The sequence below is a fragment of the Oncorhynchus keta genome, chromosome 36, assembly GCF_023373465.1.
Source record: "Oncorhynchus keta strain PuntledgeMale-10-30-2019 chromosome 36, Oket_V2, whole genome shotgun sequence".
In the NCBI taxonomy this organism is placed as follows: Eukaryota; Metazoa; Chordata; class Actinopteri; order Salmoniformes; family Salmonidae; genus Oncorhynchus; species Oncorhynchus keta.
The window spans coordinates 5961811-5975436 of NC_068456.1; the positions used below are offsets into that span (position 1 = coordinate 5961811).

The following is a 13626-nucleotide window of genomic DNA, read 5'->3' on the forward strand; positions in this document are numbered from 1 at the left end:
ACTTTAGATGCTGTTTGGTAATTCCTTTTTCTCACTTCTATGAACCAAACTAATACAATTACATTTAACAAGACGGTTTTGATTTTGTTTGATAGCTCTGAAAATTGGATGCTGTCCCTTTAAAGGAATTGACCTTTCACTCACTTCCTATTACAACGATTGTACTTCCTGTGTAACTATGCGCATGTGGTAAACAAGAATAAGCATGGATTTTGCGAGTAAGTGGAGTAGTTTACTGACAAGTCCAAGCCTTAAACATTTAACAGAAGCAGGCTACGGCATACCGAAGGAAAAACAACATGCCGCTGTTCAGGACCTAACGAAGGCTCATATTGAGTCGTTTGACCAAGCAGTTTCAGAAGGACTGTGTCGTGCTGTACAGGTAGGCGAACTTTCACGTGGGACAGTCAGTGCTGTGTCAGCCGTGCCTCCCCAAGCCACAATGTTGGCCAAACGTATATTTTTAATATGTCTTGTGTCCACTTGCAAGTGGTGCGTTTAGGATTTTGAAAATGCTCCATTATTGAAATAAATAAATATTTTGCTCCATGAAGTAATCAAATCAAAGTTTATTTGTCACGTGAGCCGAATACAACAACCTTACAGTGAAATGCTTACAGGCTTTAACCAATAGTGCAAAAAAAGGTGTTAGGTTAATAAGAAATAAATAAAACAGTAAAAAGACAGGTTATAGTGTTAGGTTAATAATAAGAAATAAATAAAACAGTAAAAAGACAGGTTATATACAGGCACCGGTTAGTCGGGCTAATTGAGGTAGTATGTACATGTAGATATGGTTAAAGTGACTATGCATATATGATGAACAGAGAGTAGCAGTAGTGTTAAAGAGGGGTTGGCGGGTGGTGGGACACAATGCAGATAGCCCGGGTCGCCACTGTGCGGGAGCCATTTGAATACCCGTTCAGGAGTCTTATGGCTTGGTGGTAAAAACTGTTGAGAAGCCTTTTTGTCCTAGACTTGGCACTCCGGTCCAAGCCACAGAACAGTCTGTGGTTGGGGTCTTTGACACATTTTTGGACCTTCCTCTGACACCGCCTAGAGGTCCTGGATGGCAGGCAGCTTAGCCCCAGTGATGTGCTTGTCTGTATGCACTACCCTCTGTAGTGCCTTGCGGTCAGAGGCCGAGCAATGGCCGTACCAGGCAGTGATGCAGCTGTAGAACCTTTTGAGGATCTCAGGACCCATGCCAATTTTTTTTTTTTGTCGTGCCCTCTTTACAACTGTCTTGGTGTGTTTGGACCATTCTAGTTTGTTGATGTGGACACCGAGGAACTTGAAGCTCTCAACCTGCCCCACTACAGCCCCGTTGATGAGAATGGGGGCGTGCTCGGTCCTCCTTTTCCTCTAGTCCTTAGTTTGGTTATGTTGAGGGATAGGTTGTTATTTTGGAACCACACGGCCAGGTCTCTGACCTCCTCCCTATATGCTGTCTTGTCATTGTCTGTGATCAGGCCTACCACTGTTGTCGTCTGCAAACTTAATGATTGTGTTGGAGTCGTGCTTGGCCATGTAGTCGTGGGTGAACAGGGAGTACAGGAGGGGACTGAGCTCCCACCCCTGTGGTGCTCCAGTGTTGAGTATCAGCGTTGCGGATGTGTTGCTACCTACCCTCACCACCTGGGCGCGGCCCGTCAGGAAGTCCAGAATCCAGTTTCAGAGGGAGGTGTATAGTCCCAGGATTCTTAGCTTAGTGATGCACTTTGAGGGTACTATGGTGTTGAATGCTGATTCAAGGAATAGCATTCTCACATAATTGTTCCTTTTGTCCAGGTGGGAAAGGGCAGTGTGGAGTGCAATCGAGATTGCATCATCTGTGGATCTGTTTGGGCGGTATCTAAATTGGAATGGGTCTAGGGTTTCTGGGATAATGGTGTTGATGTGAGCCATTACCAACCTTTCAAAGCACTTCATGGCTTCGGACGTGAGTGCTGCGGTCTGTAGTCATTTAGGCAGGTTGCCTTTGTGTTCCTGGGCACAGGGACTATGATGGTCTGCTTGAAACATGTTGGTATTACAGACTCAATCAGGGACATGCTGAAAATGTCAGTGAAGACACCTGACAGTTGGTCAGCACATGCCCGGCGCACAGGTCCTGATAATCCGTCTGGCCCCGCAGCCTTGTGTATGTTGACCTGTTTAAAGATATTACTCACGTCGGGTACGGAGAGCGTGATCCCACAGTCGTCCGGAACAGCTAAATGCTCTCATGCATGCCTCAGTCTTGCTTGCCTTGAAGCCAGCAAAGAAGTGATTGAGCTCATCTGGTAGGCCCGTGTCACTGGGCAGCTCGCAGCTGTGCTTCCCTTTTGTAGTCTGTAATAGTTTGCAAGCCCTGCCACATCCGACGAACGTCGGTGCCGGTGTAGTTTGATTCAATCTTAGCCCTGTATTGACGCTTTGCCTGTTTGATGGTTCGTCGAAGGGCATAGCTGGATTTCTTGTAAGCTTCCGGGTTAGAGTCCCACACCTTGAAAGCGGAAGCTCTACCCTTCAGCTCAGTGCGAATGTTGCCTGTAATCCATGGCTTCTGGTTTGGGTATGTACGCACAGTCACTTTGGGGACGACGTCCTCGATGCACTTATTTATTAAGCCAGTGATTGATGTGGTGTACTCCTCAATGCCATCGGAGGAATCCCGGAACATGTTCCAGTCTGTGATAGCAAAACAGTCCTGTAGTTTAGCATCTGCTTCACCTGACCACTTTTTTTTGATAGACCAAGTCACTGGTGCTTCCTGCTTTAATTTTAGCTTGTAGGCAGGAATCAGGAGGATAGAGTTGTGGTTGGATTTACCAAATGGAGGGCGAGGAAATGCTTTGTACGCGTCTCTGTGTGTGGAGTACAGGTGATCTAGAATTTTTTTACACCTCTGGTTGAACATTTAACATGTTGGTAGAACTGATTTAAGTTTCCCTGTATTAAAGTCTCTGGCCACTAGGAGCGCCGCCTCTGGGTGAGTGGTTTCCTGTTTGTTTATTTCCTTATACAGCTCACTGAGTGCGGTCTTAGTGCCAGCATCTGCCTGGTGGTAAATAAACAGCCACTAAAAGTATAGCTGAAAACTCTCTAGACACCCCTCATCTTACCTGAGTTTGCTGTTCTGTCTTGCCAGTGCAGAGTATATCCCGCTAGCTGAATATCCATGTCGTCATCCAGCCACGATTCCGTGAAACATAGGATATTACAGTTTTTGATGTCCCGTTGGTAGGATATTTGTGATTGTACCTCGTCTAATTTATTGTCCAATGATTGCACGTTGGTGAGTAGTATTGATGGTAACGGCAGCTTTCCCAGTCGCCTTTTCCGGGTCCTGACCCGGCATCCGGCTCTTTGTCCTCTGTACCTGCGTCGCTTCCTCTTGCAAATAACGGGGTTGTCGGTCCTTTGGGGTGTTTGGAGAATGTCTTGTGCGTCGTCTTTGTTGTAGAAAAAATCTTTGTCTAATCCTAGGTGAGTGATCGCTGTCCTGATATCCAGAAGCTATTTTTTGCCGTAAGATACGGTTGCAGAAACAATACGTACAAAATAAGTTGCAAACAACGTGAAAAACCCCCACATAATAGCACAATTGGTTAGGAGACCGTAAAACTGCCATTTCTTCTGGCGCCATTTTGTTAATCCAACAACTTGTACACCGCCGTCTAGTCTATTTCAAATCTTGTCATTAATTAAGACAGGGGTGTCATGACATGCAGCACTTTGGGGAAGACCCACCTGTTTCAATCAATGAGAGATTTGAAATTGACATGGTCAAGGTTGGTTGAAAATGATGTGCTACACAACCGTACCTAACGTGTAATTCACAGTAATGGATACCAACATTTTTGGGTTGTTACACCAGATAATGTGAAGTTAATCTGTAACTATGCAGCAACCTGGTTGTAGTTTATATCTGTCATGCAAAACCATGGGTTTGGAGAGTTCATGTAAAAATGTTTGTTCCTTTTCTCCTTTTCAGGCCATCCGTCCCTTGGAGTTTATGTTTAAAAATGACCGGATCAGCCTGGCATTTGTGGAGGCCACCATCTTTAAACCAGTGGTGGGCAAAGGAAGCATCTGCCGGGACCTGAGGGTGTTCCCAGCAGAGTGCAGAGGGAGACGCTGCTCCTACCGGGGGAAGCTTGTGGTAAGCTTGCCTGCAAACCCAACACCTGTACCATATGGATTGTATATGACGGTCAAGACGAGGTCTTTCTACAATCTATCACAAGACTTGCCCATTGTGATGAATTTAAGTTTTGTGCTGTGATTCTTCACAGGCAGATGTCAGCTGGTCCGTGAATGGGGTTCCCAAAGGCATCATCAAGCAGTCTCTGGGCCAGTTGCCCATCATGGTGAAGTCTAGGCTGTGTAACCTACATGGGCTCCCTCCCAAAGAGCTCATTGAGCACCATGAGGAGGCTGAGGTAGGAGAATGGCACGCTTCCTACCCATGCTGTGGCAGGGTTTCCTTTAGCCGGTAATAGCTGGCTTTTGGGCGTAGAAAAATAAAGCAGTTAAATAAAATTGCCATCGACCAATTGTCTGGGAGAAGAAAGAAAAAACCCATTGCGAAATAAGGCTTTTTAGCCTATTCATTGATAGAAATACCAGTTTATGTAAATACATTTGACCGGTCATGCTTGTCGGTCTATGAGTTAATTTGCATAAATCCGTGGAATTAAATTGCCATGTGTGCATATTAGTTATCTTATCACATGGGCACGGCATACAGATACAGAGCCTTTGAACGGAAAATCTGTCAGGCAGCACTTTTACACGCCCAGTCATTGTGCAACGATTCTAAATGCACTCGTGTGTTAAATATAGCTAATATTTTTATTTCTCAACTGGTAATTGAAGCGGCCTCTCCATTCGCCATTCAAATGCATAGTCAACAGAAGGCAGGCTTCATCAGCGCATCACACACCACTTTGCAATGAGCTGGAGGCAGTATGCATTTTGAAAACCTATAGCTACTTAATTGTTTGAAACGGTAACGTTTTAGTACATATTATGAGGCATGTTTTACCTTGCTTTAAAGTAGCCTAGGAAAAATCTGACCAAATCCGTGAAGGCAGTTATTTCATAGACTTCCATATGCCATTGAAACCAGTAGCCTAATTCTCATTTTCTATTGGTTTTCAACTATCTTTCATTGTCCAGTAGCCAAATGCATTACTCCGCTGCTGATGTTAAGAAGTAATAGTTTATCAACATTTTTAAACTAAACATTCTGATCTGATGCATCAGATATATTGCTTTTTAACATTTTATTTTTTTCATGTAACCTAGGCCTATTGGTTGTGTGAATTTGATCTATATCGTCCCTGAGTCTGTTTGGGCTATTTCCTTCTAGGCAAGCTGACCAATAGAATATGTAAACTTTTCTTCTATGGGGATAGTAGACTAACAGGCTCATAGGTTGCTGTTTTTTTCCATCCAAAGAAATCTGCGTTATTATTAGCCTAATTTATGACTATTCCGTCTACTTATTACATTATGAATAGTAGGCCTGCAAATGCGATGATACATGGAATGCTTTATTAAATGGTGCATTTTAATGGTGAAATTCATTCCCCAAACTTTAACGTCACGCTCCCTGGGTGGCCACCCAAATCAGGTTATGTACCCAATGCATACATGTCCGGTAAATTAAAATGCTGCCGGTCAAATGTCCTGCGCTACATTTTCACAACGGAAAACCCTGATCTGTGGGAACCAGTCAATCTGATCATTTATGCTTTGACGCAAAAATCAAGGCACATTTTTCTGCTTTTACACTTACATTTTACAGTTTGCAATGCGTCTTTACATTTCTTTAGATTCAATCTCTCTTTCTCTCCATCCTCATTGAAACAGGAAATGGGTGGTTATTTTATTGTGAATGGGAACGAGAAGGTTATTCGCATGCTGATCATGCCAAGGAGGAACTACCCTATCGCTATGTCAAGGCCGAAGTGGAAGAACAGAGGCCAGGGATACACTCAGTATGGTACGCAAGGCAGTTGATGTACAGAATGTAGAGGGTGTTAATGTACAAGCCGAACATTGCATTGTTGGAGCAGTTGAGTCCCATGGCCTACTATAAGTAGCCTAACATTTGATTATCGCAGTCCTATCGCCTTGATGCAGACATAAGCTAAAGCTATTCTTTGTCTGTCTCCCCAGGTGTCTCAATGCACTGTGTGAAGGAGGAGCACACCGCTATCAATATGAACCTGCATTACCTGGACAATGGGACTGTGATGCTCAACTTCATATACCAGAAAGAGCTCTTCTTCCTCCCCCTGGGCTTTGCACTAAAGGTGAGATGGAGCAGTGATATTTGGAATAGGACTTTGCATGTGACATTAGTCTGTCCACTAGGTTTTTATGCACGCAACACATAAGAATGTTATGAGAATTGGGACATATGGCCTATACTGTATGAAATTACAGTATATATTTAACATTTTAACCACATTGCCTTTCTGTTTTGGCCAGGCTCTAGTGGACTTCACAGACTTCCAGATTTACCAGGAGCTGATCAAAGGTCGTGAGGCGAACTCCTTCTACAAGAGCTGTGTGTCTGAGATGCTGCGACTCGTCATGGAGGAGGGCTGCATCACCCGTGGCAAGGTGCTCAACTACCTGGGCGAGCGCTTCCGGGTCAAGATGAACCTGCCAGAGTGGTACACCCATGAACAGTGTGCCAACTACCTGCTAGAGTAAGTGTTTGTGTGTGTTATTAAAAACTTCACCATGCTCAAAGTGATATTCAATGTCTGCTTTTAATTTTTTTTTTTACCCATCTACCAATGGGTGCACTTCTTTGCGAGGCATTGGAAAACCTCCCTGGTCTTTACAGTTGAATCTGTGTTTGAAATTCACGGCTCGACTGAGGGACCTTACAATTATCTGTATGTGTGGGGTACAGAGATGAGGTAGTCATTCAAAAAGTAATGCAGTCCATGCAACTTATGTGACTTGTTAAGCAAATGTTTACTATTGAACTTATTTAGGCTTGCCATAACAAAGGGGTTGAATTCTTATTGACTCAAGACATTTCAGCTTTTCATTTTTAATTGCATTCTAAAGACATTGACCGGGTCAGCTCTAGCATGGCAGAAATTTGGTGAACTGAATTGTTGGAAAGGTGCCATCCTGTGACAGTGCCACGTTGAAAGTCACTGAGCTCTTCAGTACGTGCCATTCTACCTCCAATGTTGGTCTATGGAGATTGCATGGCGGTGTGCTCGATTTTTATACACCTGTCCGCCACTGGTGTAGCTGAAATAGCCGAATACACAAATTTTAAGGGGTGTCGACATACTTTTTGCCATGTAGTGAATGCCTATAGCAGATACTTATTATGATGACTTAGTCATGAGTGGGTATATTTTATTTTTTTGGTGTATGGGTGATCCTTGGAATCTAACCAACTATCCTGACGTTGCAAGCACCATGCTCTACCAACACACACACACACACACACACTCTTTATGGAATGTGTCGTATCTCTCTCTGTTCAGCCAGTGCATCTGTATCCACCTGAGGTCGGACGTGGAGAAGTTCTACCTGCTGTGTCTGATGACGCGGAAGCTATTCACATTTGCCAAGCAGGAGTGCATGGAGGAGAACCCGGACAGTCTGATGTGTCAGGAGGTGCTCACGCCAGGACGGCTCTACCTAATGTTTCTCAAGGTCAGTTCAGACATCAGGACAGCCCTGCGCTGGACTACTGACAAATGATGAACAGTTCTGGATCTGACGTATTGGTGAATCAAAAGCAATTTATTGTCAATATACTACAACATTGTGGGCAACAGAAGTTGTCGTGTTTGGCATGGGTAATGTAAAAACACCACAACAATGTCAGGCCAGAATGCTAGCGGTGAAACCTTGACTGTAAGGCCTTGGTATTAAAATCACACTCTAGTTGTCCTCCAGGTCATATAATTTGTCTGTCGGATGTGTTTTAACCATTTGCAATGTGATAATAGGAGAAGATGGCTGCCTGGATGGTGTCTGTGAAACTGTCCATGGACAAGAGGGCCCATAGGCTGACTGGTGGGGTGAGCTCTGATAATCTGGTGAAGATGTTCAACATGGGCTCTGATGTTACCCATCCCTTTGAGTATCTGCTAGCCACTGGGAATCTCACTTCGAAGACGGGTATGCTGTGATACAAAACATTCTACTTATTTGTCATTACAACGTATCCACTGTTCTATTTTTCTCTATTTTACTTGGAGTTATGCAGATATACATGACGTGTATAAGTTACCTAGAAACACATGCTGGTCCTGAGATCCTGTTCCTCTTCCCTCCTGCCGTCAGGTCTGGGCATGCTCCAGAACACGGGACTGTGTGTGGTGGCCGACAAGCTCAACTTCATCCGATACCTGTCCCACTTCCGCTGCGTGCACAGAGGGGCAGCCTTTGCCAAGATGAGGACCACCTCCGTACGTCGTCTGCTGCCCGAGTCCTGGGGCTTCTTGTGCCCCGTGCACACCCCCGACGGAGAGCCCTGCGGCCTCATGAACCACATGACGGCCCACTGTGAAATCATAGCCCCGGCCCTGCCCACCACCACCCTCCCTGCCCTGCTCTGCTCCCTCGGTGAGTACAGACAAACCTGGGAATTGTGAATGTGCAGCTAGCTGCCTCACTATGGCGTCCTCCATGACGTAGCCCATGTTGGAGATCAGAGACGATGCTGTTGGTTCCAATGGGGTAGTTGTACATGACAAACACTGAACATGTGTCCAAAGTGAAACACAAAGGCCTGGGATTCAACGTGACAGGATATTACAGACAGACAATTAGCATGCAGCTGGAACCTATTGGGTCATAAGGTTTATTCGTACATACATGTGAAAATGCTCAGTCATTTATATGCGGTTGTGTTGTCCCATCGTTCTCCTCCAGGTGTGACTCCTGTGGATGGTTCTCCTGGCAGGGCCTACACTGACTGCTATCCTGTGCTCCTGGATGGTGCCATGGTGGGTTGGGTAGAGACTGATCTGGCCCCCTTCCTCGCAGACTCCCTCCGCAGGTTCAAGGTAAGGCAGGGCATCTCACAACCATCTGCAGTTATAACATGGGTTTGATCATCACTCACTTACGTAATAGGTCATTCATCACACATGAATAGTGGCAGCTAGTTAGGTTTTTCTGCCTCTTACTCATTCTAGTTCATGCCATTCTCTTGCAGGTGTTGAAGGAGAAGAAGATCCCTCCCTGGACTGAGATAGTTCTGGTTCCCCAGACCAGCAAGGCCAGCATGTACCCAGGCCTGTACCTCTTCACCACCCCCTGCCGCATGGTGCGGCCTGTCCACAACCTGGCCCTGGGCCAGCAGGAACTGATCGGCACCTTTGAACAGGTACTACAGTCGCAAACTGCTTAAAATGTCTCAATTCCTGGGCATCCTTAGTAAACCCCCTAGTTACTAATCATAGCCTCTGGGACAAGGAGGGATGCTAGATCAAACTAGTTTTCAAGCTGAGGGTCTTGTCAGTGATTCTTTGTTTTGTCAACTCTGGGACAGACATTACAGTAATTGTTGGAAGTTGTTTCTTGAGTTTGGTTGGTAGTGTCATGTCAGTACCTAGTTACTTGTAGATGGTTCGTCTGACCGTGGCTTCAGAAAGTATTCATGCCACTTGACTTATTACACATTTTGTTGTAATAAAAAAAAAAAGAATTTCGCCCATCTACACACAATACCCCACAATGACAAAGTGAAAATATCTTGTTATAAATGTATTAAATGAAATACAGAAATCACATTTACATAAGTATTCACACCCCTGAGTCAATTCATGTTAGAATCACCTAACATGTATTGAATCAGCTTTCTGGGTAAGTCTGTCTTAGAGCTTTGCACACCTGGATTGTACAATATTTGCACATGTTCTTTTTTAAGTTCTTCAATCTCTATGAAGTTGGTGGTTGATCAATTTTAGACAGACATTTTCAAATCTTGCCATAGATTTTCAAACAGATTTAAGGCAAAACTGTAACTTGTCCACTCAGGAACATTAATGTTGTCTTGGTAAGCAAGTCCAGTGAATATTTGGCCTTGTGTTTTAGGTTATTGTCCTGCTGAAAGGTGAATTTGTCTCCCAGTGTTTGGGTGTTGTTGAGCAGCTAATAAGTAGAATCAGATGTGTTAAATTAGGGTTGGACTGAAAACCCACAGGACGGTAGATCTCCAGGAAGAGGATTGGGAAGCCCTGCTCTATCAGGTTGAATGGGGAGCATTGCTGCACAGCTACAGTGGGCAAAAAAGTATTTAGTCAGACACCAATTGTGCAAGTTCTCCCACTTAAAAATACGAGAGAGGTCTGTAATTTTCATCATAGGTACACTTCAACTATGACAGACAATTTCATTTATGCACCCAAATCTACAGTATGCTGTGATTGCTTCTTGTGTGGACAGTTCGAGACAGTACCTTATTCTGTTCGAGTACACAGAAACATTTGTGAATTAAGCTTCTCTCTCCTGTTTGACAGCTCTACATCAACGTGGGCATCAGTGAGGATGAGATCGAGCCGGGTGTGACCACCCACCAGGAGCTCTTCCTCCACAGCATGCTGAGCGTGGTGGCTAACTTCATCCCTTACTCGGACCACAACCAGAGTCCCAGGAACATGTACCAGTGCCAGATGGGTAAGGGTGCACCAAGTTTTCAGAAGCAGGCACCTCTGGTGTTTTCTGAGTTCAGATACCCTTAGATACCTTTTTGTGAGTTTTTTTCAGCTAATTCCTATACAGAGAACACTACATGTGAAAAAATGTGCTTTATTCTTCTAGAATGCCTGACTTTTTAAAAATGATCCTGTAGATGTTAGTGTAACTAATTTTCTCCTCCACAGGTAAACAGACCATGGGCTTCCCCCTCCACTCGTTCCAGGACCGCTCGGACAACAAGCTGTACCGCCTTCAGACCCCTCAGAGCCCTCTGGTCAGGCCTGTCATGTACGACCACTACAACATGGACAACTACCCCATCGGCACCAACGCCATTGTCGCTGTGATCTCCTACACTGGCTACGATATGGAGGACGCCATGGTGAGACAGCTAGCTCTACATAAATTCACTTTTTATTTACCCATTGGCTGATTTCACTGTACCGGGTGTGTGTAGAATACGTGTGTGTGTGTGTATATATTTGTACGAGTTCTATTTTAATTCCGTTTGCGCCTAGATCCTGAACAAGTCGTCATGGGAGAGGGGCTTTGGTCATGGCTGTGTTTACAAGACTGAGCTGGTGGACCTGGCACAGAAGATGAAGGGCGAGGACAACCTGGTGTTTGGGGTCAAACCCGGTGACTCCAAGGTAATGGACAAACTGGACGCTGATGGGCTGCCCTCCATCGGCGCAGTGCTACAACATGGAGACCCCTTCTACAGCTACATCAACCTCAACACCGGACAAACCTTTGTCAACTTTTACAAGTGAGTTATCCAGTTTGGCCTAATGTTCTTTCCATTGTCATACCATAGTGTTGACTATTTCTCTACTCTATGATGATGAGTTGGCCAGATGCAGCGGCTAATGCAATTTTATAACCTGCTGTCTTTCCCTCGCTTTTGTAGGAGTCAAGAAAGCTGTGTAGTAGACAACATCAAGGTGTGCAGCAATGATGTGGGCTCGGGCCGCTTCAAGCGCGTCTGCATCACCGTGCGAGTGCCCCGTAACCCCACCATCGGGGACAAGTTCGCCAGCCGCCACGGGCAGAAGGGTATCCTGAGCCGCCTGTGGCCTGCCGAGGACATGCCCTTCACAGAGAGTGGGATGACCCCCGACATTCTGTTCAACCCTCACGGCTTCCCCTCCCGCATGACCATCGGCATGCTCATCGAGAGCATGGCCGGCAAGTCGGGCGCCCTCCACGGCCTGTGCCACGACGCCACTCCCTTCACTTTCTCCGAGGAGAACTCTGCACTGGAGCATTTTGGGGATATGTTGCGCGCTGCCGGCTACAACCACTATGGAACCGAGCGCCTCTACAGCGGCCTCAGCGGCCTGGAACTAGAGGCGGACATCTTCATCGGCGTGGTCTACTACCAGAGGCTGCGTCACATGGTCTCCGACAAGTTCCAGGTGAGGACCACTGGCGCGCGGGACAAGGTGACCAACCAGCCGGTGGGCGGAAGGAACATCCAGGGGGGCATCCGCTTCGGGGAGATGGAGCGCGACGCCCTGCTGGCCCACGGGACCTCCTTCCTGCTCCACGACCGCCTCTTCAACTGCTCTGATCGCTCTGTGGCACAGGTGTGTGTGGACTGTGGTAGCCTACTGTCCCCTCTACTGGAGAAACCACCACCCTTCTGGTCGGCCACACGCCACCGCAAGACTGTCTGCCTCCTCTGCGGCAAGAGTGACTCCATCGATACGGTGTCTGTGCCATACGTCTTCCGCTACTTTGTTGCCGAGCTGGCGGCGATGAACATCAAAATCAAATTGGACGTGAAGTGAATTCAATGTGAAGTTTGTTCAGTCTACCTACCAGCCACAGACAGTGCTATATTGTGCACAGGAAGTGTGTCTTCTCCCGTGTGACTGGCAGTGTTCAGATATTAGGCCTTATGTTTTGTATTAAACGCTTTATCTCCAAATATAATCTGTCACATGTAAAAAACAAAGCCATACTGCTCCCCAGAATGGCCAAGTGCTTGAGGTTTACCCTCTTGTTGTCCAGAATGGTCTCTACCTATCATAAGTTATGGCTAAATTGAGACTTGGGTCAAGGATGGATAGTACTTTCCAAAAATGTTCAGAAGTTACAAAGATATTGTGCAGTAACTGTCTAACATACACAATATTGTTTTGTAAATCAGTATATTTAGAGTGAAATCCGCTAAGAAAATACATTGTGATGGTGTACATTGCGCATGAGACAGTCGATTGTGACTACTAGGTAATAAAAGGTTTTGTCAATGACTAACTACACTTTACTCTTCAGAATGACAATAAATACACGTTCAAGTTGTTCCTGTCATAACCAGCACTTTTGAAGGAGACAATGTTGTTCACAGGGCTTTAGCTTCTTGTGTCCTGTTTCTTAGACCTACCAGAAGATGCTGTTAGAGGACAGGCTCATTATAATGGCTGGAATGGAATCGATGGAACGAAGCGTTGTTTCCATTGGTTTGATTCCGTTCCAGCCATTTACAATGAGCCGCTCCTCCCACCAGCCCACTGCTACCTACTTCCCCTAACAGATAAAGTAGTCAAGTGTATAATATATATTTTTTTTAAGAGTAGACAATGAACAATGCAATAGGCCATGTCATTTGGTATGTAAACACAATTATTACACCCTTTCACCCACATTGAAGATGAACGAAAAGCAGCTGATTTGATTTTCACAATTCCCTTTTTACAAGAAACCCATGTCATTAATGCAGGCCTTTGGAAACAATCTTCATTTACAGTACATTTGGAAAGTATTCAGACCCCTTGACTATTTCCACATTTTGTTACATTAAAGCCTTATTCTAACATTGATTAAAATTTGTTTTCCCCCCTCAATCTACACACAAAGCAAAAACATTTTTTATTTTATTTTTAAATTTGCAAATGTATTAAAAATAAAGACGTAATCACATTTACATGTATTCAAACT

The 13626-nt window shown here is 45.2% G+C and overlaps 1 protein-coding gene across 1 annotated transcript; it reads left to right on the top strand.

Annotated features, from left to right (window-relative positions):
- Window positions 1-12: 12 nt before the first annotated feature.
- Window positions 13-13618, top strand: LOC118369528 (DNA-directed RNA polymerase I subunit RPA2). Its single transcript, XM_035753969.2, has 15 exons — window positions 13-382; window positions 3980-4147; window positions 4281-4427; window positions 5863-5995; window positions 6172-6308; window positions 6487-6710; window positions 7515-7686; window positions 7986-8157; window positions 8323-8604; window positions 8914-9047; window positions 9200-9370; window positions 10506-10662; window positions 10869-11065; window positions 11202-11452; window positions 11594-13618. Exons 1-15 carry the CDS (start codon window positions 206-208, stop codon window positions 12474-12476), a joined length of 3405 nt encoding a protein of 1134 aa, XP_035609862.1. The 5' UTR covers window positions 13-205; the 3' UTR covers window positions 12477-13618.
- The last annotated feature ends 8 nt before the right edge of the window (window positions 13619-13626 follow it).